This window comes from Mustela nigripes, chromosome 4, assembly GCF_022355385.1.
Source record: "Mustela nigripes isolate SB6536 chromosome 4, MUSNIG.SB6536, whole genome shotgun sequence".
NCBI classification, from domain to species: domain Eukaryota; kingdom Metazoa; phylum Chordata; class Mammalia; order Carnivora; family Mustelidae; genus Mustela; species Mustela nigripes.
Genome location: NC_081560.1, coordinates 40734748 through 40762216, shown reverse-complemented (window position 1 = coordinate 40762216; position 27469 = coordinate 40734748). Strand labels below are relative to the sequence as shown.

At 44.0% G+C, this 27469-nt stretch overlaps 1 protein-coding gene across 8 annotated transcripts in view; it reads right to left on the bottom strand.

Annotated features, from left to right (window-relative positions):
* ELMO1 (engulfment and cell motility 1) overlaps positions 1-27469 on the bottom strand; it is a 521901-nt gene that overhangs the window by 10643 nt on the left and 483789 nt on the right. For all 8 annotated transcript variants that reach the window (XM_059396569.1, XM_059396564.1, XM_059396568.1 and 5 more), the window contains 3 exons: positions 21779-21891; positions 12536-12643; positions 5607-5689 (listed from right to left, as the gene is read on the bottom strand). In XM_059396569.1, the coding sequence (XP_059252552.1) occupies positions 5607-5689; positions 12536-12643; positions 21779-21891 (304 nt within the window). The remainder of the gene's footprint in view (positions 1-5606; positions 5690-12535; positions 12644-21778; positions 21892-27469) is intronic.

Sequence of the window (27469 nt, the reverse complement as noted above, 5' to 3'; positions counted from 1 at the left end):
TGTGCTTAATATGGCTATAGGCATAGCAGTAGATTTCATAGCTGTAATACACGGCTGCTCATCTATAGATCTGTGAGTTTGAGTTTCTATTTTAGAAGGCAAAAATTACTCACTCATGTAGTTCATAAAATAATAGAGGCTACTGCCTTCTTTGGGCAGCTATAACTTTCTGGCCCCAATCTGTCTTAGCATTACCAGCCAGTAGTTCTCCAACCCATTTTCTTCTCTCAGTCCTCTCTCTGTGTCTCTCAATCCTATACTCTGAATTCAATGTTTCTCAATCAGAGGATGTTCCGTCCTATGTTGGAAGCGCCCTGTACCTTTTCACATACTCTCTCCTCTTCCTAGAAAGTCTTCGTCTTGCTTTCCCTCCCTTAGCAATTCCTTTTCAACCCACCTCAGACACCATTTCCTCCAGGAGCCTTTCTCAAGTCTCCCAGGCTCTCTCTGTATTTAAATGTCCTAGAAGTGGACAACATTGGATTATCATTGCATGTTGGCACATGAGTCTTACATCTAGTAGACACCCGGGGCTAGGGGCTAGGTTGTATTTATCTTTGAATTACTACCTCCTGGCACAGACCTGATAGAAAGAAGATACTCAATCTCACATGAGTACGAAATGAAGCAAATCTCAATAAAAGCCCTTTGTGTTAAGACCAGGATTCTCAAGCTGATGCTAGAACATTAGCTTCTAGTATAATCTGTTTCTTATGGCAGGTTCATGAACACACTAGAAAAATAAAAGCTGGATTCCAGAACATGGTGAGATGGAAGCTTCTGCTATGTGAAATACATTCCTATTTCTTATCAGTGAGACCTGGTCAGATTGGTTCCTTTCCTTTTCTATTCCTAGGACCTTGGACAGTACCCAGTATATCAGATGCAGAACGAGTGAGAAGTCTGATCATTTACCAATGTATTGCTATGAACGAGGCGTCTCCCTTATGGATGTTAATGTTGAAGTCTGCCTTGCTCAGCAATTGAACTAACCAAAGTCCCATAGCACAAAATGTCAGACCCTACCCACTAGTTGGAAAAACTGTCTGAAGAGCCAGTAACACACATTGGTTACTGCCCACTACCATGTACCGACAGATCTCCTGTGGACACATTTTGTCAGCTCTCTTTTTAAGCTGCAGATAATCCCCTTTTCTACCAGAAGTCCCAGAGATAGGGAGCAGCAGGCCTGTGGAGTACCAGAAGAAGGGGTGTGGTATGGGGTATTGAAGCAGGAAAGTCTTAGAACCATGGGTTTCCATTCTGCCTTTTGATGTTTTGCCTGAGGAACCAGGTGTATGAATGCTGGAAACTTTGCAAGACAATTGGTTTTCATGTACAGGCAATGAAAGCATCAGGCTTGGGGAGATACTGCCTATCTCAGCCTTCAAGGTAGCCTGGAAGAGCAGGGGGTGACTGAAACATCTTGACTAGTAATACCAGGGAAGAGCCTCCACTTGCTAACATATCTCTATGTTTATAGCAGTGTATCCCATTCATCCATCCATCCATCCACTTCTCCATGAAGGTCATGACAAAAAAAAAAAAAAATAGATTGGAAAATGTCATTTACTCTGTTCTGTTGGTCTCCTCTACAGGGAGAGGAATCTGACACAGGAAGGCCACATCCACCCACACGTGTCACATGCGTCAATGAGATCATCATTTCCACACCTGTTTCAACATTGGTGACTTGTGTCTTCTCTCTTCTCTCTCTTGCTTTTTTGTTTGTTTGATTTTTGGTTAGTCAAGCTGGAATTTTATCAGTTTTATTAATATCTTCCAGAAACAAAGTTTTGCTTTTGTTGATTTTCCCTGTTTTCAGTTTTACTGATTTCAACTCTGATATTAATTATTTCTTTTCTTCTCTTTGCTTTAGGCTTAAATTGCTCTTCTCCAGCTTCATAAGGTGGAAACTTTATTGATTTTATATACTTCTTCTTTTCTAATAGATATGTTTAATATTATAAGTTTCCCTCTAGCACTGCTTTTGCCCCATCCTGCACATCTTGATGTTACATTTTAGCTCCATGTAGTTTATTTTGTAATTTCTCTTGAGACTCCTTTGAACTATGTAGAAGTGTATTTTTAAATTTCTAAGTATTTGGTGAGATTTTTCCAGCTATCTTTCTATTACTGATTTCTAGCTTAACTCCAGCTCTGGCCTGAGAACATGCTTGTATGACTGCTATTCTTTTAAATTTGTTAGGATATATTTTATGGCCCAGAATGTGGTCTGTCTTGGTGAATGCCTCTTGTGAGCTTCACAAGAATGCATATTCTGCATTGTCAGGTGGATTTTCTATTACTGGTAATTAGATCAAGTTGACTGATGGTGCTGTTCTAAGTCATCGATATCCTTACTGATTTTCTTTCTGCTTCATCTATCAATTACTGACAGAGAGGTATTGAAATCCCCATGTAATAATGGATTTGGGAATTTATCCTGTTAGCTCTTTGCCTTTGGTTTTCTGCATTTGGAATATGACATGCCTAAATGTTATGGGTGAGGTTTTTGTTGCTGTTATTGTTGTTTTTGCACATTTATATTGCTTAATGTTCTCTAAATTTCCTGGATTTGTGGTTTTATGTCTGTCATTAATTTTGGACTATGCTTAGCCATTCTTGATTTAATATTTCTTTTGCACCATTCTTTTTTTCTTCTGGTATTCTAATTATACATAGGTTATACCTTCTGCAATTGTCTCTCAGTTCTTTGGAGTTTTCATTTTTTTCCCTCTTTGTTTCAGTTTAGAAGTTTCTATTGACTCATCTTTAAGGCACTAATCCTTTCCTTGGCCACATCAAGTCTACTAATAAACCCAGGAGAAGCATTCTTCACTTCTGTGACAGTACTTTTATTTATAGCCTTTCCTTTTGACTCATTTCTAGAGTTTCTGCCTTTTTGCTTACATTACCTATCTGTTCTTTCAGGTTGTTTCCTTTTCCCATTAGAGCCTAAGACATTTATAATCTAGTTATTTTAAATTCTCTGTCTGATAATTCTAGCATCTTTGTCATAATGGAGTCTGGTTCTGATGATTGCTTTGTTCTTTTCTTCAGGCTATTTTTTCTTACTTTTTGGCATGCCTAAAATTTTTGTTGAGATCCAGACATGTTATGTTAGGCAACAGGAAGTGAGAGATACAGACCCTTATGGTGACGATGTATGTTAATCTGGTAAGGAATTGGGATATGTTCAATATTTGCTGTAGCTATAAATTCCAGAGGCTTCAAATTCCTCTAGTGTTCCCGTTTTTCATCTCCTCTGTTGACTCTGGGATTCCCTAAGTACTCCTCCTCAGAGACAGTTGATGTTTTGCAGATCTTTCTGCCCTAATCCAATGTTTTATTATCTTGGAGTCTTATTAGTGTACTGGTAGGGTATGGGTGATGAAGAGCATTCGATAATTTCCCAATTAAGTCTTCATCTTTTAGGGGCTCTGTATCTTCTGGCTTTCACCTTCTCAAATGGTATAGACTTCCCTTCCTATCCTCTCCCCTGTGGCCTGGCTGCAGAGTTTCCTATCAATTTCCTTAGGCTCTGACTCAACTATGTCTCCCCTACCTCCAACACCATGGTTGAGACAGAAAGGCTAAAATGAGATGAAATGGGAGAAATGTTCTTGCCCTAGATAGGAAAAAGGGGTCTGGAGGACAGAACTCTTGTTATGGAGAAGGCTCTGGCATATTTCATGTTTACTCTTTCTTTTTCCCTGCCAGAGACATGAAGGGTGGTCCTTTTCAGTTCTTCACTGTGAGAATCTGCTAGGGTTACAGTAGGTAAAACCCATGAAAGTATGCTCCCCAGAAGACTGCAACCCCAAGTTTCTCAACCTCACACTAACCCACACTCAGCCTACAGCAATTTATCAGAATTGTCATTTAAGGGATCCTGTGATTTCTAGCTCCTGCGGCTTCTGCACCAAGTGAGCAGATCAGGCTATGGCTCTCAGGATGCCCTTGACTCTCCAGATTCCAGGGTGGTGGTTTGCCCTGCAACCTCAGTTCTTGGATAGGTCCAAGAAAATTGTTGACTTTCACTTTATTCAGTTTCTTCTTACTATAAGGATAGGAGTGAAAATTCCCAAGCACCTTACATGTTGGAACTGAAAGCAGTCTCTCCACATGTATTTTACCTAATGCTCTCCATTCATACTCAGAGCACATGAGTCCTGGCAGTCTGTTTTGCTGCCAGCTACACCCTTCCTGGCCTTCTCTGGGTTATAAACTCTTGTTGCTGCCAATTTCCCCACACTGTTTCCTGCTCAGCTCCAAGTGTTCTAGAACGATGGGGCTGAGCTGAGCCAGTGCTCCCCGAGACTGTGCTCTGCGTGTCAGGTGGCTGAGGAGGCAAACCATGAAGACTGGGACCTTGCTGGTATAGTTAAGGATGCTCCTCTGAAATCTGATGAGTGGTGCAAACTCTATTTCCCCACATCACAAACAAGAGAGAAATGTTGTGTAACAGGTGACCCACAGACTCTGAGGCACACTGTTGTATCAGTGTGCTTGTCAGTTAAGTGTGTTATATGATAGTGCTGTGACAGGCTTGACAAAGAAGGAATTCACACTGAGTTGAGGTGAGTTATACTTATGTTACTTAAGAACAAATGATCTTGCTGTCGGTTTTCTCACCAGTATCTTTATAGTATGTTTATCCTCCTAAGTAGTACTTTTACAGTATAACTGATCTGTGGGGTATTTTCTACCAAGGTGGCTGGAGCACCCAGATCTATCTAGATAATTTTGCTCATGGATGGGTACTGTGTATCGCAAGATGCAAGAGGTAGACACAAAGAATTGGCTCCCTGGTGGCCCTTCCAAGGGCAAATACCTCCAAAGTGGGGGCAAAGGAAATTCTTCCATCCTTTCAGAGAGCGCCTCCTCCCACACTCTCTAGTATGGAGCCCTGGCTGTTATGATCAACACCTGGTTGGTAACTAGGAGGGGAGGGTGAAAAATATTGTGATATGAAGATGATTTAAGCAATATTCGCCTCTGGGGGAAATTTTCCCCTTTAATAAGGGTTTGAGTTATTTCACATACTTTCCATGACGCCGAAGGCTACCACGCCCTTAAATTTTCTAAAATGTTTTGAGTCCTCTTTCCCAGGCTTCACACAGACTCTGGAGGCTACCAAGAAGGTAAGGACAGCAGGAGAAAATGGAAGAGACTGGAGTGGAAGTCAGGGAAGAAAGAGCTTGAACATAAATGGGAAGTGAGGAGAGGCCCAAGGAATGGGTGGGGATGAGGGGAGCGGGCTTGAGGGCGGCCTGAGTGACAACAGTGGGGAGGCAATTTCTAGGGTTGTCAGGAGACAGGAAGGGAGAGAATGGAAGAGGTGGGGGAGAGGGATTTGAAAGTGATCAGTGAAAGCATAAGGCTAAGGGATATAAAAGCAGTCAAGAAAGGAAAAAGAGCTGAGCAAGTGACGTGCTACAGCACAAGCACGCACATGCACGCACATGCACACACATGCACGCACATGCACGCGCACACACACGCGCATTGCTCCTAACGTGGGGCTGGGCACCCCCCCTGCCCCCCGCCGTTTCTGGCTGCTCCGTGAGATTGCGCTGTTCGCAACAATTTGGAAATCGTACCTTGTTTTGTTTAAGGGCACCTTTCTCTTTCATATGAGGGCAGTCCTTCCCCGTCACCACCGCTTTGATATCTGCCACTGGCACTGCAATTCAGAAGAGAAAATGAAAGTCACTACACCGTGGGAGAGCGGAGATGACAGGAAAGAAGCAGGGCTGAGCCCGGAGTCTGCGAACACCGTCGTCATTCCTGAAACTACTGCAACACAGGGAAAGAAAAGAGGTAAAAAGAGAAAAAGAAGTGAGGCAAAATCCCAGGCCTAGAAACTAAAATAGATTCTTATATTCTGCTAAAAAGCATCCCTGGGAGAAAAATCTATGTTCACAAGCAGAATCTGGTTCACTAAAACAAATCCCTTAGAAAAACCCATCATCGTTGTGTAAAGGTGATGGTATCAGAATCAGCAGTAATAATACTACCACCAGTGGTACTAATACTGGTATTAGTTTCTGCTGCCAGGAGCAACGCCTGGTGTTTCAGACACATTGCTATCTCTTGCTACAGCAGTTGCATCTATTCAATTCTGAGTTTTGGATAACAAGGAGAAGCAACCTTACCAAAAAAAAAAAAAAAAAAAAAAAAAACGATCTGGATCTGAACACTCATTTCCAAATTCTCATTCTCTACCATCTCATTAATTTTCACAGCAACTCTGTGAGGCAGGGGTGTGTGTGTGTGTGTGTGTATAAATCCCTATTTTATAGACAACGAAAGCAAACTCAATTAAAGAAAGGGAACATTATTTTCTGATAGGGAAATGGTAGCTGGTATTTATCTTGGAGATCCTGAGAATAATGAAGTTAGATAAAATGATGTTATCTCATGTCTTCCTCAGGACTTGGGGGAAGATAAAAGATGCAGACAGGTTTGTACATTTAAAACTTGTCAAGAGCATTGAAGAGAGGGAAGGCAGTAAGATGGTTTGGAACCATACTTTTTAAAACTGTGAAGTCACCTGGCCCTCTCCAATCCCAAATCTTTTAGTCCTGCAAGGGACTATGAATCCTGGGGCCCACTTAGGATTTGCAGAAACTTCTAATAATCAATGCCTCAGACTCCCTTAATGACGAAGATGATGAGAGATTTCGTAATTAAGGTTCATATACTTTTACTGAGGAATTGCATTGTGGGGGAGAGATTTGGATGAAGATGAAATTATGAAACATACAGAATATCAAAATGATACAACAGGGAGGCCCTTGAAAAGCTCACATTTCCCAGGTCCCCTAAAATTGCTAAGACTTTGCTCAAATCTATTGACAGCCCTAGAGCTTTCTCTAACCCTAGAGAAAAGTGGGGTTGAAATGAACTCTTCCAGGAATCTCTGCACATATTCCCTGCTGTCTGTCTCACCACGTCAGCTCCTTCATCTTGCAGTCCTGATTCTAGATTGCATTGGCAGGCATCACGTGTGCTGACCAATATCTGGCTTTCCTCCTTTTCCTGGGCATATGGAAGACTACACTTCCCAGCAACCTTTGCAGTTAGGTGGGCCATATGATGAGGTCTGGCCAGTGAAATATGAGAGGTGATGGCATGCATGTCCCTTCTTGAAGGAAGCAGTAAAAAGCCCACATCCACCAGCCTCCCTTCAGAAACCCAACAGGCCACACGCTCCATCCAGGTGGCACAGCTGTGGGATGGCACAGGAGCCACTGGTCTGAGGGGCCATGTGGAACAGTCCTTCCACTGCCCAGGGAAGTGGATGTTACTGGCCTGGGCAGTAAGCCACTGAGATCTGGGAGCTGTTTGTTCCTGCAGCGTAACGCAGCAATGTGGCCTATCTGGAGTGGCATAATTGTTTGCCTTCGATGCCTTTGCTGCCTCTAAGCCTAACCCTAACTCTAACCCTATAATTCCTGGACCTCCTTTTGACCACAACTCTTCACTGACTTCAATTCTTCTTAAATCCATTTTTTATAACCAATAATCAGCCCTATTCCCCTCAGTGGTCAATGTGATTGCCTATTCACAAGCCCAGGAGGGGACATTTGGGCACTCTGGGAAACTGGGGTTGACTGTGTTTACTTTTCAAATTGGGCCTCCCCCACTGAAGTGAATTTGTGGAAGAGATAACCTACCCATTCAGAAGCCTTCTTGAGCTTCAGATGGAGTTTGAGTCACAAGTACCTTGCAGAAAAAGTCTTTTGTTGTATCATATATAATACAGTCAACGAACTAGAAAGAGTTTCCACAGTCTATAAATACTAAGTTACCCTTTGGCTTTGAAAACCCATCATATGGAACCGGACAAGAGGAACACAAAAGTCGATGGTGGGAGTAGTCTTCAGAATCTCTAATGAGACGGCTTCAGGGGAGAAAAGGCACTTTTCCACTGTGCTCGTGGCAGTACATATTCTGTTGTTTTTTTTTTTTTTTAATACGTATTGTCCCCTGTCAAGGAGACAAGTTGCTGTATTATTCCCAGGACTGTGGCTAAGAGGAAACACAAAATTCTAAAAATACAGTCTGGCTTTTAAAGGTTGCTCTTAGCATAGTTTGTCTCCAGATGCACTGGAAGATTAGGAGTCAGAAGGGCTAGAACGCCGTCCTTTCTATTCCCATGAGCAGAATCAGACTCATGTTTCTTGAATCTACACTCTGAGGAGGCAAGAGAGGGCTCCTGACTCCTTCAAAGTCAGGCGAGGGTTTCCAACAGGCTTTTTTTTTTTTTTTTCCAAATGTGGGAGCAGTATAAAGAAGTGGTGCCCAGAGATAGGAGAAATAAAAGGGGCCCTGTCGGCACACTCCTCTTAGAGCCCTTAGAAGTCCTCTAAATGCTTGGGGCATGGTCTTATTTCTTCCAATCCTTTTCTCAGTTTGAGCCAGACTGAGACAATCTCATTCAATACTACCATTTTACAGAGGGGAAGACTGAGGCCCAAAGAGAGGAAGTAAATTATGCAATGCCATAATTAGTTAGTGCAATGCATAATGCATTATGCATAATGCATTAGTTAGTGCAATACAATGCACTAACTAATGATAGTGGGGGCCAGAGCTGGGACAGTTTTTTCTTCTACTCTATGCTTTCTAGCTTGGTCATGGCTTCTTCCTATGTGTGGAAGGTGTCAGCACCCCAAATCATGCTGCATACAGCCCTGGATGTGGTGATCACTTTAGATACTCCAGGAAATTCTTTGGTGGCTAATATCTGTGGAAAGCACAGCAACTGTGATTTAAAACAAAAATACAAGGGAAAAAGGAAGGGTGACCACCAAAATAGTGTTAGTTTTCACCGCTGGGAGCCAAACTGAGGCAGAAACCACCCCAGGAAGTAGCTAGTGAGCCATGAGCACTTGCTGTATACACAGCTCCATAGAGGCTCCTGAGAGTGGCCACACAGAGGGGGGTCGGGCGGAGCCTATCCCTCCACAATCAGTGAAGAATCCGAACTCTAATTTGGCTGCACAGAGCAGTGGGAGGGGCAGGTGTCCTGAGCTGGCTTTGAATTCTAGATCGACCACTGGATCTGTTCCACTTTGGGCTGAAGTGCTGGGAGCCTAACCTTCCTCGTCTGCAATGGGGAGCTTGAGCATCAGCTTCTTCAGAGTTGCTCAGAGAACGACATCCTAAGGCTAGAGCAGGATCATGGTTGGCTTTTCATCTAGGCTGTGCAGGGTCGTGGGTAAAAGCCATGGCTACGGAGCTGGATGGTTGCAGACATCTCTGCTCTACTGTTTACTAGCCATGGGACCCTGAACAGGTTGTTTAAAATTTTCTGTACCTCAGTTTCCTTATCTGTAAAGGAAGGGCAATGATGTCTACCTCTCTAAGTTGGTGAGAGGGTAACTTATGTACAGCTCTTAGAACAGAGCCTGGCATACAGTAAGCACTCAATAAATGTTGATCACAATTATTCTCGTTATCAATAATCAAAGTTAATTGTCTCTTTGGATTGAGGGACCTGAATTATTCAGCGTGCTTCCGTGACCCAAACTGCCCACTTTGCTTTGCTGTCTCAGCTGTTCCTCCATCCTCTGTAATAGACTTCATCGCCTTGTGAGGGGATGAGCCTTCTCCTCCCTGTCCCCTTTGATGTGGGAGAGGAGTCTGTCCTAGATTCTTTCAAAGGGCAGCGCTGAGGGGCCTGGGGCATGGCTGGAAAGTTGTAGAGTCTATTGTCTAGTGCGGGTGATGAGAGCCCGTAAATGTAGCGACTGGGATGTGGGGTGGTATCTCCTGCCAAACAGGAATAATACGAGAAGAGATTTCCTAAACCTTTAGGGGTGACGACAGCTAAGGAGAGGCCCTCAATCTCCACTCATCCTCTCTGCATTAAGAAAATTCAATTACACTCTTTGATTCATCAATATCTCAATATTCAGCACTGATTAACTCAAGGGGCGGAAGACAATTTCCCCCGTGGTCTCAGGAGAGGGCAACCGTACACAGCAAGAGTGATAGCACTTGGTATTAATTAAAGGAACATTTCATTTTTCTAGTGGAACGAGGTTTATGACTTCTAAGGGCTCTAAGAAGATGGGCAGAATGCAGAATTGGAATTAAATGCAAACCAAGGGCAGGTCTGAGGCAGTCAACTTGAGTTTCCTAAGCAGGGGCCTGCTCATCCCAGGTACATATCAGGTCCATTTTACTTCTTTACATGAATACATGCCCTCCCTGGCTCCCACGTGCATAAAGATACAATCTCACCAACACACACACACACACACACACACCCTTCCACGTGCATACACCTGTACAGGTACGCAGTCCTGGTTTATCCTGCAGTGGGTAAGCTGTTAATGGAGCAGTTCTTTTGAACTCTAAAGTACTGAGTTTCAAAGGCTGCAGAGGAAGGGGCAGGCTAGAGTTTTTGGAGCCATCGTCAGAAGGGACCACTGTAACCCTTTCCCAGAACCAGCATCACTCTGTGGTCACCACCAAAAGCTGTTCAGGGATTTGCAGCTCTGACCTTGTACTTCCATGACCACCCTGGCAAGCTGGTCCTCCCTGGCTTCGGCACTCTGGGTTTGTAGCTAGTTACTTTCACCCTGCCGGCAAGCCCAGGAGCTGCCCCTACAAGGCTCACGAGCTGTCTGGTCCTTGACCTTCTCCAGGAGCAGGGCTACCAATCTCCTAAGCAACAGAACTAGCTAGAAGGGGAGTGCTGCATATAAAACCTGCAAATGATGCCAATCAAATGTCCATCTGTGGACTGAGAAGAGGATTATATCCCTAAAAATATGGATAAGTAATATGTCCTGTGAGTGGGAGAGCAAATTCGCTGGCCCACGTGGGGAAAAAAAATTAATCAAGCTGTGTGTGTGTGTGTGTGTGTGTGTATTCTTCCCACACCACTTTCCCTATTTCCTGAACAGGTTAAGAAGGAGACTATGGAAGACTTTGTATAGTACTTCTGGTTGCCTTGAGCAACAGCAATGTTTAACTCTTCCTTTTACCACTGTAGAGCAGCGATTCCAAACTGCTGGCCCCTGGACAATTCCAAGTTCACGAGGAAGGTTTCACCAGTGAGTTTTCACCAGTTAATAGCAAACAGAGGAAAATGAAGACACAGCTATGAGTTTTTTAATAAAGCTAATTTAATTTAGTAGATGGGATTGTCCTATATTCCAAGATTAGGCCCTTCAGGTCTTTCTTGTTGTTTTTCATGATCAAGAGCCCCCTTTTTTAATGAAAGGAATGTGATATTAAATTTTAGTTAGATCTCATTTTTTAATAGACTTTTTTTTTTGGCCAAAATTAAAAGTTGTCAAGCTACCATCAAATCACTTTTTCTGGTTCTTCTAAAATATTTACTCACTGGTGAAGCCAACTTTCAGAAATCATCATGAAAAGAAGAGTAGCAGTCAGTGTCTAGCTCAGGGGTACTCATTTTGAGTAAGTATCAGAATTACCGGGAGAGTCAGTAAAGATGGAGATTGCTGGCCTCTTTCCCAGTTTCTGATTCAGGAGGACTAGAAATGAGGCTGGAGAATCTGCATTTTCTAGTAAGTTTCAGCATCTAGTAAGATGCTGCTCATGGTCGAAGGACCACCCTCAGAACCACTGGTCCAGCTTGTCCATGGTGGAATGGGGAAGGCTTTCTGAGACCTGAAGGGAGGGTCCTCATTATGGGCAGATGCTGGGAATGCTGCCACAGTAGGGATACACAGACACTGCCCCAGACTCTGCACCTGTGCCTTTCAGATTTCCTGCTCCGCCCACTAACAGAGCCAGTAATATGGGCTGGGGAAGCAGTGCTCCTGTGACAGCAAACAAGAGTGCTTTCTGAACTAAATGACTCTCCGAAAACCAGATTGTTCCATTTTGAACCTGGAGGAAGAGAGAATGTTCCAGGCTGTCCACCTAATATGTCAGTGCAGAGTCTGAATGTATCAGGAATTTCTCACTTGTGGTGACTTACTGCCTTTGATGGCTGTGGGCTGCAAGGAAGTCAATCCAGAGCGGACTTCAGTGGGCCCTGAGGTGATGAGCAGGAAGGCACTGAGGCTTGGGGGGGGTAAGGATTCCATCTGGGACACACTTATATGACTCATGCAGGGTCAATGTGACTTTTGAAGGCTCTCTGAAAGTGTTTTTATTTGTTTTCTCACTCTTTGGTTTCTCTTCCTGGGATATCCTCTGAGGTTATGTTCATTTTATCTCATTTCTCTTCCAAATTAATTCATCACCCTCGTGTATTTTGATGTTTCTATAATACCTGGTTTAATTTGTACACTTATTCCTGTCTAAAAACCTGGAACCTGGCTTGATGTCAGGCTAAAATAATTAGCAAATCACTGGCTCTTTGAAACATACAGGTCAAAACATCACACAGAAACAGCAAATAAATACAAATAATAATAAGTATTTCGGGGAATAGTTAGCTGACAATAGAATGTAATGCAGCATAGATATTTCTAAGTGTTTCAGGAAGCAAAACCAACTACCCAAATTCAATCTTCCTAGTAAGAGAGCCACTTACGTTTGTCCTGCAAGGAATCGTGGGGCACTTCTCCCTGAGGACTCTCTTCCAAGTCTCCATAGTGTAGGACCTTGTGGTTGGGTGAAAGTCGACAGTACCAAAATTTGTCTGAGGGGGAAAAACACATACACACACAATTTGTAAGGTAAGTGATTCTCATTTCCAAAAATATCAACATCTTTATTTCCTAAGAGTCTTGCCTGGAAGAACAAGCAATGCATTTGATTTTAGGTCTTCAGGAAGGAATGAATTCTAGAGCCCTGGGCAGTAAGTCCCGTTTTGATTTTGATCTTTAGTTAGCACTGTCCTGCGAATCACTGGGGGAGGTTATTAAACCCTTCAGGAATAATGGCACCAGGTTTTCTGCAGGGGTGGTTTCCAGAGGGTTATTTCATCAGTATCTGTAATGACTATGGGAATTATTCCTTGTCCACATAGGCCTGGCAAAAGTGGGGAGGGAGATGCAGAAAAACCAGCTTTCTTGGTTCTCTCCTGCTTCCACATTCTTCTCTGAGGTTAAGACAGTTGACACGATTGTGTGCCATATCTTAGTTGGTGTACCAGACCCCCACCCCTGGGGCTAATACACACAAATTAATCCACGAACGAATTGTTAGCATTCTAATGCCAGACACAAGGGGTAGACTTCATGAGGAAATCATCCAAATAACTCAGGGATTTATCCAAAGGACAAGGATATTCATGACGGTCTCCTCTCTGACTCCTAGAGTTTAGTTCTCTAAATAGGCATGACTAGAAGGGGATTCAGAGGTACAATCTTCCATTTATAAAATGAATAAGACACGGGAATGTAATGCATAGCATAGGGAATATAATCAGTAACCTGGTAACAATTTTGTATGGTGATGGATGGTAGATACATTTATTGTGGTGACCTTTTTGTAATATATTTAAGTATCGAGTCACTATGGTATACACCTGAAACTAAAAAAATTTTTAAAATTAAAAATTATGACAAAAACAAAGAAATAGGCATGACTAGGGCCTTAAGAGTCATTCTTTTCTTTTAATTTTTTTTTATTATGTTATGTTAGTCACCATACAGTACATCATGAGTCATTCTTATAAATAACTCCCTCAACTTAACCTGCTCTGCATTCCAATGTAATAAGAAATATCTGAATAAGCCTGTGAGGAAGGAAGAAGGAGGCAAAAAGCACTTTTTATAGATAAGGAGCTTAAATTGTAACAGCAATATTGGTGAAGTTCTCAAGCAATGCGGTGCTTAGATGTCTCCTCCTCCAGGAAGCCCTCTCTGGTTACTACTGCTATCAGGGCTGTCCCCATCCTATTAGCTGCCCTAGCATCTTCCTTGATTTTGGGTGCCCCCATGTGATGCATCTTGGTATTTCTCATTATTTGTCACAAACTCCAGGTAAGCAATTTGCCCTAGCAGGTGTACTCTGAACAATTACTGATGGAAGAGGACTCAGGATACTCATGAGCTCGGACAGTGTAGAGAAGTCAGGGCTCTCTAATGACAGCCCCTGTCTTCATAATGGCACTGTCCCAACCCCTTGGCACAGTGCCTGGCACATAGGAGTAACACAATTGGTGTTGGCTAAATTGATAAATGAGGACCCAAAGGGACTTGGCCAGAATGCTTAAGACCCAGAGAATGTATGACCTTGAAAGCATCTATGTATGACCTGTAAGGCCATCTGTGCAGTTATGTAGATGGGGAACATGGTGGCCTTGGTCAAGTCACCTCATTACTGTGTCTATAAATGTATTGTTTTGAAACTACTCTGATTGGAAGGTGCTCCATTAAACACTGTAAGTAAAGTGGTTTCCTATCTAAAATTGCCTTTATTGCAAAACTTATGTCTTAACTAGGACTCTTTAAATAGAAAAGAAAGTGTTAAAAGTGGAAATAAAAGCCACACAATGAACAAAGAAAACGCCGAAACTTGATCCACAAAAGCAAAATGCCTCTGTCATTCCCAACTTCCTCATCTATAAATAGGGCTTGGGAATTCTTGAATGTCGTCAGAATATGGCAATCCATATAATTTAAAGAGAATCTGAAGTGTGCTGGAAAAACTGGAGAGGAAAGGAAAAGTTGTTTGGTGGCTAGGGAAACATCTGGCATTGCTCAATTTAAAAAATTATGTTATATCTATACATACAACACATGTCCCTTTCCTGCGAGACTATTTCAAAGGGAGAAAATAAAGTTACTCCCTGAATACTCGACAGTCATTTCAATTAGGCAAACATGTGATCACCGGATCTCCAGGAGGTGAACACATTTGGGAATCAGACTCGTGATTCACAATAGGAACTGTGAAGTCCAAAGGAGCAGGCAGGACTTTGGCCATGAGCACCCACAGTGCTCTTGGGGGGGCCTGCATGACAGGCCGTGACAGTTCCTCCTCCCTAAGGGGAGCTTTCCACCTCGTCTAGATGGACTGCAGAGACTGCACAAAGTCCCCTGGAGAGCTTTACTATGTAGCTTCCTTCCCCTGATACCTTGGCACTGGGATTATTAGCTAAGCGAAGCGTCGCAGAAAACCAGCAAGGAAGTCCTTCCTTGTACTGGGACATGCTGGTCTTATTCTGAGTAAGGGCCCAAGCTGTTCTTTACAGGGATCCCTAACTACATAAGGTGGGAAAAGCTCTATGGGTAATGGTAGTAACCTAAAGCCCAAGGGCCAATATGATGCCATCAAAGATCATCCATTCTCAGGACACTGGGGAGCATCACAAAATTTAAGTGGTACAAACAGATATGCTGTGAAGTAAGATGCACAATTTATATTCTTTTGTAAGACTTCAAAATTTTCTGCTGTGTATACTTTCAAGGGACATTTCCTTATGCAGTGAATATCTGCAGAGTGCCTACACGGCACACAGCACTCTACTGGGTACGGCGAAAAGTCATCAGGGTGACAAGCAGACCTGAAGGACAGAGCCAAGAAGTTCAAGGATGAGGAGCTCCCTTGGTTTTTGGTGGCAACTGAGAGAAACATGGTGGACACCCTTGTTTCCCAGACTTGGGAAATAGGCTCAGGGACTCAACAATTCTGACTATACTGCAGGGAAAAGTAGGAACAGGGAGGGTGTGCATTCTTCCAGTCAGAGACTACGAGAGGACGGTGGCTATCTATCTGGAGGCAAAGCAACCATCATCTTCACAACATTGCGGTAGATGTTCACTGAAAAGAGACACAAAAGGCCTCCCAGAACCCTGCCATGATGATATCTAGCACCTGGCCGACGGAGCACTCCTCCTCCTTCTGTCTAACTCCTCTCCTGTCCTCTAGGAGTTTCTCTTTCTCAGGCTACTGCTACAGTGGGAGAGAGCAAAAAGATCCAGACGTCATTAATGGAAGTGATGGCTCTGTTCCTTCCTCCCCATCAAACGGGAAGTCGTGGGTGGACTGGAGACAGGGCTGGGAGGTCTCAGGGAGGCTGTTTTGACTCCTAAGCAGATGGGTGGATACCATGACAGTATCTTCTTCGGGATAAAGGCTAGAGTCATTAGCTCTGGGAGGGTTTAGCAGCATCGTAACTTGTGCATGTCTGTCTCAAACGGGGGGGGGGGGGGGCTGCGGTAGAGGACAGCTAGCTCCCAGCAACAAAAGGCGCCGGCTCGTTGCATGACACAATTTCCGTGGCAGCCAGCAGCAGCAGTTTGATTTGCAGTTTCTTTTAGGGTAAGAAAAATGTGTATTTCTTTTCGAAACCCAGCATGATGTTACTAGTTCCTCAATCCCTCTGGGCAATGAATGAGTGGATTGTGTCACTAAAAGCAATTAGCAGGAAGCAGGGAGAACATTATCAAAGATTGTTTACTAGCACTTAAAGAATAAACAGGAGTTAATATAAGGGTCTTTCAGTCAATTACGAGTGTTAGCACATTAATAGCCATTTCTTCATTCCCCAAATTCAAAAACTGACAAGATGGAGACAGTTTTGTGCTTCGCTGTCTCGGTCTGTCTCCGTATGAGTGCACGAGGGTGGGCGTGCAGGCAAGTGTGTGCACTTGTGTGTGTGTGTGTGTGTGCAGGATCAGAGAGAAAAGCTGGCTTCAGAGCTCACAAGCCTGGTAAGAAGGTCTCCAGGGCTGATTAAAGCTATTCCCAGTGTCAGATAGATCATTACAGAGCTAATAACCGCTGACAATTGTAATTCTTACAGCTCTGTTTGATAGAACTTTCTGCAATGACAGAAATACTCCACAGATACTTATCCAATAGTAAGAAATGAAGTTTTAACTTTTATTTAATTTCAAATAAATAAACCATAGGTTGCTATCTCCAACAGTATGACTAACCGTTAGTCCTCAGCGTCAAGTATGGAGACACATTGGGGGCTGGCCAGCAGGATGCCGGGGGGCCGAGCAAGCTGGATACCAGCTACCATTGTTGAGTGGGAAATGTTGGGTGAGGCAGTGAGGCACAGGGCACAGCAAGAATGGAGTGTTCATCAGCTCTGCCGGAGTCTAAGGGGGACATCTTTGTCTTGGGTGCAAAATCCCCCGTTGGCAAGTAGCTGTTGGCCCAGGGAGCCCTTAGAGTCTCGTGTTTGAGAAGCAGGGGGCCTTTACTAAAGTAAAATCTTAGGGCACTTGCATTCGGATTTTGGAGCTTTCCTAGGTTAACCTAAAATGTGCAATATCTTAAGCGTATTTAGGTCTTTTTCCTGCCTAGGCTTGAAGCTTTCCAAGTCATAAAACATGAGGGACCCAGCAATGTTTTTAAGGGGAAATGTCTTCTCTGAGATGATGAGATACCAGATTGCTCTGTTGGTCCAGTAAAGGAAGACAAGGAGTATAGACAGAGACAGAGGCCATTCTGCCTTCCAAATTTTCCTCATTTCCCTGGATAATCTTTAGAACGAGAGATGGTGTTCTGATTCCGAATTCTGGCTCCCTGCAATCTGCTGCTTCCTTTCACAACAGAAGATGAGTCTAAAGCCCCAAATCCTTTTAAAGATGGTTTAGCCTAACTGCTGCTTTGGAATCCTACAGACCTGGGCTCCCCACTAGGCCCTCACACATGAGCTAAGCGTCCTCGGCCAAGCTGTAAGAACCTTAGGGATCCCTATTCTTTTTTTTGTTAAGTAATGTTAATTATTACCTGAGTAAAATGTATATAGAATATCTTATTTTGAGGTACTGGAAAGTGCGCTGTCCCTGAAAATCAACTGGATTTTCTTCCTCTGAAAATATTTTAATTAAATATTTAAATATATTTAAGTTTTTAATTAATTTATTTTTAAAAATTTCTTCTCAGTGTTCCAGAATTCCTTGTTTATGCACCACACCCAGTGCTCCATGCAACATGTGCCCTGCCCTCCAAAATGAGCTATGATAAGGTTTAATTAAATATTAAATGAAAATTTCAATCAAGGATAGAGAAAGAAACAGCCTGTTCCTAACAAGGGTCCATCTGGTTACTTTGCCTGACTCTACCCTCGGCTCTAGGTTTTCTGAGTGTGCGGAGAGACCAAGGTAAGGTAGATCACCCCTGGCAGCAGGAAGGAAGCAAGCCAGTTGCTCGGGGCACAGGCTTTGCTCACATCCAAGTTCCAAATTAAGTTTGTCATGTTAGTGCTTAGAGAAGGGACACCGGCCAAGAAAATGGACAATGTTTTCAATGAGAAGCAAAAATTTCATGCTATCATTTCTTGTAACGACTCTCCGGTGTGTTACCCTGGGCTCTTGTCAAGACTGTTCAACGCGAAGCATTCTGAAAGTCTGTAATCTCTGAGATATAAGGAAAACAGGGAGCAGTTCCTGATCCCGCAGAGTCTCACGATGGAAATAATGGCCCTACCATAGTCCACTTCTAGAATTTCATCTGAATTCGGTCCTGCAGAAGCCCAGGGGACCCAGAAGCAAGGTCACTCTCTGTCACTGTGAAGGAGTCTGGGCAGAAGCCGTAGGCGCTCCGTGCTGGGCACAGAACGGAGTGAGGTTGGTACGGACCTCCTTTGCCAACTCCTACCTGCACTTAAAAACCTACACTCTGAGGATCTACAAGCTAAAATTCATGCTAAATATTACTAAGGCATGTTTGACAATGTGCAAAAGCACTGTACTGAGGGCCATAAATGCAGGATTTTGTTTCACCCTTACATACAATGGACATCCTTTGACCGAGGAGGAAATAGGAACACAGAGAGATCTAGTAGGAGGCCGATGGCCAGAGAGCTAGCGAGCGGGGAAGCCGGGGCTTGAATGCCGTTGGGAGGTGTCTCACGTGACTTACTGCCTCCAAGTTCTAATGTGGCCAGAATTCTTAGAAATCCAGATTTGCGAATGTCCACATCAGTCTCACCAAGTAGCAGAGCTGCGCGGGAGGAGGGCAGAAGGATGGGTCGGTATGAACTCGGGTCTTCTAGCCAAATGTGGTGTGGCAAAAGACGCTGTCTGCTCCCCGCTTTCTGGTTCTGGGGCATGGGAATCTCCTTCCGCTCATCCCCCGCACAGCTAATACTTAAATCGGCTCTTCTGCACATGACCCACTGTTGAACAAGTTTAAACGGAGGGTGGCCGCCATTCCTTCCCAGTGTACTTGCTCTCTACCCTGGGAGGGCACGTGGCTGTTCCCTTCTGAGAGCTCCTGTGGAAGTGCACCTCTTTGGAAGGGATTAAAGTGATTTTATGAGGGCATCTGTGCGGCTCAGTCAGTTCAGTGTCTGCCTTCGGCTCAGGTCATGATCTCAGGGTCCTGGGGTGGAACGCGGTGTCGGGCTCCCTGCTCCGCGGGGGAGCCTACTTCTCCCTCTGCCCTTTCCCCTACTCATGCTCTCCTTCACGGTCTCTCTTAAATTAATTAATAAAAACTTTTCTAAAAAATGATTTTACATCATGTCCTCATTAATCTGTGTAAATCTAAGTGGAATGTTGGCTTTGAATCCCTACTTTTATGCACACAGATCTAGTCACCAGATTTTAAATCCACTTGCACAACACCAAAAGGCTTTCCTTTCTGCACCCAAAGGATGATTTTGTATTAAACACAGATGGTCAGGCTCCCTAGGGAGCTTAACTAATAAATTTATAATCTAGGTGCTAATAGTTTTTTTTTCATTAGGTAATTCCTTTTTTTAAAAAATGGGAAAAATTTGCAAATTATGGGCTAATACTTCTTTAGCCAAAAGACTGTCATTATTATATCTGGAAACAGAATTATTCTAGTAGTATCTTATCCATGTCAGACTAGAAAGGGGAGACTTATGGTAAAATAGACTGCAATGTTGAGTTCTTTGAATTACGTTCTGGAGGATTCCAACTGGACATCAGTGGAGATGTTGGATGGTAGGTATCCATGTGCCATCTCCCCCCTCCTCCTCCCACTTCCATGTCCTTTGCCCAATGCCAAGTAAATAAAATCTTGATAAATCATCTTACGGGAGCAGTATGTCCTGACTATTGATTTTTCCAAAGGCGATGAAGAGATCAAGCACAGAATCGACTATCTGGCTAACTGAGCTAAGAGATCATCTAGCCCAATTCTCTCACTTATTAGATGGGAAATTGTAACCCAGAGAGGTCATGTGTCTGCCTAAAGGCATTCAGTTGGTCACTTAAGAGTTGTGAAGCCTAGAGCCAAGTCCATTCACTGCTAGCTCATTGCTCTTTTCCAACACAATCTCCTAGAAGAGTAGCCACTACACTTTGTTGGGGCTTTCTGAGAGCTATGTTCATCATCAGTTTCCCTCCTTACATTGACTTTAGGTCAAAGGTATTGTTATCCCATTTCTGATGGGGAGACTGCCCACAGTCACACAACTGATCAGGGGGAGAGGCAGGAGTGCACCTATATCATGTGGCCCCAGGGCTCTTGTCTTTACCACCATGCCATACTATCTTCTGGAAAAGCATTTGCCCTGATCACAATGTCCCATGCAAGGAATGAGGTGAGAAAGGAAGAAACTCCTCCTTCCACTGCTCTCCCAGCACAAGCCTTTCTCAGTCCCAGCTGGAACTCAGCTCTTATTATTATTATTCTGCCCATTGTCCTCTCCCCCCCAGGCCCCTTTTGAAGTTCAATGCCATAGATTGCCATCCTCTGGGAACAACCGACACTTTCATTTCTCAAGGAAGTTCTGCCTTTGGAAGTTCCTTAATATGATTTTTAACCGTAATACTTGAAATCATTTGAATTTACTCAACATTCAGCACAAAGCTATTAAAGTAAATGGCCAGGGGGATGGGCTCGGCATAAATACGAAATTATGTTTGTCGTTAGTGGCTGAGCTCTGCGTCTGAGGACAGCGTCCACTGGTTTTCAAAAACATCTGTTGGAGTTTCTCCTGGGCCATATGTTTTTCTTGGTAGACTTGCTACCGCTTACATTTGTTCCTTGTTATCCCTCGATCTCCTCACCTCTCCTCAGACCCTATTTTTCGGTTTTATTTCCTGTTTGTTTATAGGACAGTATGAATCCTGCGACTTTGCAATCAGCCTGTCAACAGCAGAAGAAAGCAATCGAAGGACTTTTACTTCCCTGACTGAGAAACAGCTGGGAGTGTCTCCTGCCTACTGGAACTAGTCTATCGGCTCCCATTTTGACATGATATTTTGGGACTAAAATTCCCTGAGACAATTCAGAAGTTCTTCTCACAAGATTATGAAAACCGATTCTATCCCACCTGGGTTCAATGTTATTTATATCTCCAGAAAAAGTAATTTTCACCTAGCAGGGAATCAGTATGGGGATTTGAGCACGAGGACCATCCATGCTGGACATTCCAAGATCAAATCCAACTGTAGAATTAAGGACTGTAGAAAAAAATTTTAAATAAAGTAAAAATAAAATGAAAGTCAGAACCATAGAGTTGCCGGAGTATGAATCCTTGTTCTTCCACAACTTACTTGGGCCACTTACTTAACTCCTCAGGGTGTCAGTTTCTTTATCTGTGAAGTGGGTACAATCACAAGGTTACCCGGAGGAGGAAATGCATTAAATAAGTAAAATGAGAGTCTAGTACACAGTAAGCTCTTGATACACGTTGGCTGTTATTGAACACCTACCAGCAGATTTGTGGCACTGAATAAATAGCTCAGATGGTTTTTCAGTTCCATAGGTCTTCTGGTAATTCTTTGATTTTCCCTGGGTACTCATGGGGAGTCAGAACTTACTTATTCCCGTTCTGAGTCCAGTGCTGCAAGGCCTACCCTTAAAGCAGCACCCATGGCCTGTGATTCCCCAGGGAGCATGCCACTGGTTCCCCTAGCCGGGGGGAGAGTGGTCCCAGACACACTACCTTGCCTCCGCCGGCAGTTGAGTTTCCTGAAGCAGGTCCCTTCCACGAGGCGGTTCAGGCGTTGCTGTTTGATCAGCTCCAAGATCTCTGGTTGAATCTTCTCCTTTAGCTCCCTGGGAAGGACAAACACGCATTACACAGCATGCCTTGAGAACAGCACCTGGCTAAAAGAGCCTCGTGGGCAGTTGGGGCAGAGAAGTGCAAGCTGCATCTTTCCCCAACCATCCCAATACCTCCCAAGGTGGTGTTTTAGAGAATTATTTATCCCGCGTTAGTGGATGGGGTTATCTGTTAAAACAACACTATAGATTCTCTGACATTTACAGAACATCCACCAAAGCACCAGCTGCTTCAGTGACGTTTTTCCACACCGAAGTCTCCCGAGAAATTTCTTCCCTTGTTTCACAGAGCTACAGATATGAACTCATGCAGAAATGCACTTGGCTTTGCTAAGACAATAAATCTTTGGTCACACGTCCCCCGCTACAGCAGGTAAACTCCCAGACTACATTTGTGATCTGACCAGATAGCACTACTGGACAGCCACGTAATTACTAATTCCACAGCAAACCACAGGACCACACTTTGGTTTCCACTGTATCACTTACAAATGGGAACAATACACCATTCCCAATTTTAGCCTACCGAGACTGGGATGATGACGGGATAGATTAGGGATTATTTGCATCCTGAGTCAGGCTAATACAATATAATTTTGTGTTAGGTGCATTATGCCTTAAAGATATCAGGACAGAGCACAATGTTTTTTAAATCTCTTTTTTTCTAAGAAGATTTTATTTATTTATTTGACACACACACACACACACACACACACACAGAGAGAGAGAGAGAGAGCGAGCGAGCAAGCAGGGAGAGAAGCAGGGAGAGGGACAAACCAGCTCCTGGCTGAACACAAGCCCAAAGCAGGGCTCCATCCCATGACCCTGAGATCATGACCTGAGGTGCAATCAAGAGTCAGATGCTTAACCCACTGAGACACGCAAGCCAAGAGCACAGTTGTTGTTATCATGTGAAATTCTATGTAGTGCCCTAGTCTTTGGGTATAGGAAAGCCAGAGTTGTTCTAGGTGATGCTGGACAGGGAGAACCCTCAGTAGTGTTATTGATGAAAGCATAGATCTAGAACTTGGAAGTCTAAGGTTTCGATCTAGACTCTGCCCATGCATTTCATGTAGCTCATCTAAGTTTCCCCACCTGTACATGGGGATAAGAATCTTTTCTGGGAAACTGCTATGACTCCCAGAGGAGACGGTGTGAGTGCAAGAGCTCTGTAAGCCCTGGGCAGGAATGCAAGGTTATTACTGAATTTGCTTGGATAGTATTCTCTCCTTCCCTCAGGCCGTATTTCCATATACCCACACTTCACTGTAGTCAAGTCTTGCATGTCTGTCAGCTTCCACATCAACTCTGGACCTGCTCTGCACTGCAGAAAGTCTGTCTTCACAGGGTGGTCGGCTCCTAGGTGGGGAAGGCACTCATGCTGGGGAAGTGCTTGCTTTGTCGGGTAGAGGTACTATTTGATTGAGCTCAGTTAGCATCCCCTTCCTGCTCCCCATCAAAACCCCGAAGTTTGGGGAAGACATATTTGCGTCACTAATAAATGGGTATTGCTATTTCTATTTTACAGGTGGGGAAGCAGCTCCTAGCGGTTATGCGTAAAACCTGATCTTCTGCATATAAACTGCTTCTATTTACATGTGAGATAAAGAGAATTAAAAAGTTGCATCAAAGGACCCGGTTATCTAACGGGGTGTGCTAGTACTCTGCTAAGACATATTTTAAACTTGAAAGGTTTCAAACCTCTTGTCATTTGCTACTGTTGCAACTGAACATTTAAAAAGCACAATATGGAGATTGAGCCCTAATAATGCAGCTCGGTACATTTGTACAGCTCTCCTGCGCAGACCTCCAGGGTCTCATCTCGGGCTTCCAGATCACTAAAACTATTTATTATCAGTGTTCAGCTTTGGCACAATGGACTTAATATAGTACAGCTTTGATGAACCCTGCTCTGAACAGTGAGAAGAAGGTGGGGGAGATGCCAGGGCAGACACACGTGACAATAAATCACTGCTTCTGACTTCCAAGCCGGGGCCATGGGGCAAAGAGAATTAGATGGCACTAAGGAATAGAGAAATCACTGGAGAAAGGGTTTGGGAATTTCACGGAGTCTTAGGTTGTGATGTTATCTATAAATAATCGTTTTAGTAGGCTAGAGGTGAATTATGAAAATGGAGATAAAGATGCAGGGAAGAGGACCAAAAGGAGGAAATAACTGAAAGTATTTCCGAGTCATTTTAGTCAATGATTTATGACATCTTAGTGTAAGACCCAGATGTGCCCATCCTGACATACTCCATTATGGAAACATCTCCTGGGGACACACCACCAGAGTGAGTGAATCTGCTGCTGTAGGGGTTCCTTGTTGTGAACCCCGAAGGCCTCCAAAACATGGTCGGACAATGAGAAAGAGAGGACAACCTTTCTTTCTTCTAAGAGATTTCCTCTTCTTTCCATGCAAATGGACCCACTTGCTAGAAAATTCACTCATTGTAGGAAAACATACGTAACACCTACATGGTGTGTCTGTGGTTGAGGTTGGACCTCAGCATCATGCACCATGGGCTGCAGCTGGGAAAAGAGATTCTCAGCTTGGGGTGCATGAGGCCAAGGTCACAGGTACACTGCCTTTGTTTTGACAGATACTCTTCTAATTCTGTCTAAAGGCCTTGTAAATATATAAAAGAAGGAAGATTAAGGAGGGTAGGGTTATGAGTATGTGAAGAGCAATTCCAGGTCCAGCGTTGTTTCTGGGAGACAGTCCCAGGTCCAAGGCCAGCGAGGCCAGTGCCACACACAGAAGACAGAAGGCACCACTAGAAGACTGGTTAGCTGCCTCCCTGGACCCATGGTCTGCCCCCCTAAGCAGCTATCGGTGTCTGCCAAGAACAGACTTTGGCACACATTTCCTGTAAAGGCCAGAATGTAACTATTTCGGGTTCTGGGGACCATCGCTGTCTTTGGCAAGTACTCAGATCTGCCATAGTAGAGTGAAAGCAGTCGACATACATTAAACACATGAGTGTGACTGTGTTCCAATAAAAGTCCAATTACAGAAACAGGTAGTGAGCTGGATTTGCCCCAAGAGCTACCTATACTTTGCAGCCCCCTGATCTAGAGGTTCTGTGAAGACCGGGGGGTGGGGGCTGAGAGGCAGTGTTGTTTCATGGAAATTAATCTGTCTTGACACCAGAGAGCCTCCAAATTCAGTCCTTGTATTTCTTCTGTTCTGTATATTATAGACTCGTGACACTGAGTATCAACTTTATGCTGACAGCTTCTCCAAATTTGTATTTCTAACCTGGACCTTTCAGTTGAACTCCAAATTCATCAAACCATCTGTGAGACGTGCCAGATGTGGGTGTCTCACAGACACCTCAAACTTGACAGGTCCAAAGCTGAACTCCTGACCCCCTGTCCCAACCTGCTCTCCTCCTTCTCACCTTTGGTTGTTCAGCTCCAACAAAATCGTGAACTCCTCCTCGACTTCTCTCTTTCTCTTATCTAATCCATCAGGAAATGCCACTGTTTCTTATTTTCAAAATCTATCTGTAGTAGGGACTTCAATCACTTCAAATCATCTCTGGACTGAGTTATTGAAATAACTTCCTTACTGATCTCTCTGCTCCCAAACTTGCCTCCCTGGAGAATATTCCCAGTACAGTAGCAAGAGGGATCATTTAGAAACCTAAGTCAGAGCATGCCAATCCTCTGCTCAAAACCCTCCATTGGCGCCACATCAAGGCCCTCCATCATCGACTCCAAGCCACTTTTCTGGACTAACTTCCTATTGCTCTCCTCCTTGCTTAGTCTTCTCTCACCACATTGAGCACCCAGACCTACTCCTACCTCAGGGCCTTTGCACTGGTTTCTCTCAGCTGGAATACTCTTCTCAAATAGCCTGCTCCTTTAGTCCCTTAAACATCTTAACTCAAATGTTACCATCCCAACTAGAGGGATCTACTCTGACCGCATTACTTGGGACTGCCAGCTCTCTGTCTCCCTTATCCTGCTTTATATTTCCATTGTCATTATCCTCTTTTAACATGCTATAATCTTATTCACTATGTTTATTTGTCTGTGTCTCCCCACTAAAATTCAAACATGGCAGGGTGAGAATTGCGTCTTTCCTCTTCACTGCTGCATCACCAAGACACAAAACAGTACCTGGTATACGTGGAAGGCATTTGATGAGTATTGGTCAAGTGCGCTGAACAATGAAAACTGTAACTGACCAGATCATCCTGCTGGCACTTGCTAAGAGAAAGCCCTATGCAAAGCTTGGGCCAATCTTTAGTGAGGAGGCAGATAAGCAGGGTAGCCATTAGCCTGATTTCTGGCCCCATTTTCACTTTTTCTTTCTCACTATACTTCTACTGTACCTTCTGAGATAAGGCGAGGCATATAAAAATACATTTATAGTATTTTTATAGTAAAACTATTGACACATCAACAGTGTGACAACATGTCCCATTCCGGTTATCAGCTAATGATAAGAGGGACCATTTCTCTGAGTGGATATTATGTGCCAGTATATATGCTAAGTGCTTTTCAGGCACTACATCACTGAATCTTCCTAACTGCACAATGATGTGGACACTTTAATCACCTTCTTTTTTAGACCTCAGGAAAACAGGCTTCGAATGGGTTACGTGACTTGTCTAAAGAGCCGCATTTCCAAGTAGTGGCCTTGGAGTCGGATCCCAGATGGGTTAGTAGCTCCCTGGGTGCGGATTTTCTGCCATTTGCTATTATGCTTCCTTGGCATTTACCCTTGCATCTCTCCTTTCCCTCCACAGTGTAGTGTTAAATGACCTGTTTTGGGACTATTCAAGCTTCTTAGATCCATTAACTCGGATTAATTGTGTGGCGGGACTTATCTCCCCTGCAAAGTCATGCTAAGTGGCAAGTAACAGATATCTCCTCTCGGAAATACTCCGTCAAGAGCTAAGAAATACAACACAGCTTCTTCAATCCACTGAGTGGTCTCCCCAAATATTTGCTCACACAGAGTGTGCATTTTTCTCCTCAGGAAACATAAATGGTTTATAACAACGAGGCATGCGTCTCAAAGGATCTCTGGGGAACTTAAGTTGGCCACTGAGCTGTGTGCGGCAGACACAGAGGGAGCCAGGCCGTGGAGAGAGCGCTACAGGGGTCAAGAGGCAGGTGAGGGTATGGCCAGCAGGGCTCCGCACTAGCAGGCAAGCCCCAGCCAAGTCATTGTTCCAGTCTGCTAACTTGAACTAGATATTTGAACTGGATGACCTTAATTTCGAATATACTCACTCCTGAGCCTGGGAAAGAAGTGTATCCCAAGCGCTCTCATGACAACCCCCATCTGTGTCTCCTCCACCCTAGCACAGTCTGGGCTAACCCTCCTCCCCCAGTTTTACAACCTGGAACAGTTGCGGGGTGGGGCAGTCAAGTGGCCCTGACTGTCTGTCCATCCGCAGCACAGGGCCTGGGAGGCAGGAGTCGCTCAAGACGTGTTTGTTAAATAATGAGTGAACGAATGCAAACTGTCATATGTGGGCTGTCCCTTTCTCTCTGCTGATGTGGGTTTGTCCTGGGAGCTGTGTCGGCAGCCTTTAGGCTTCATCCAATCCCA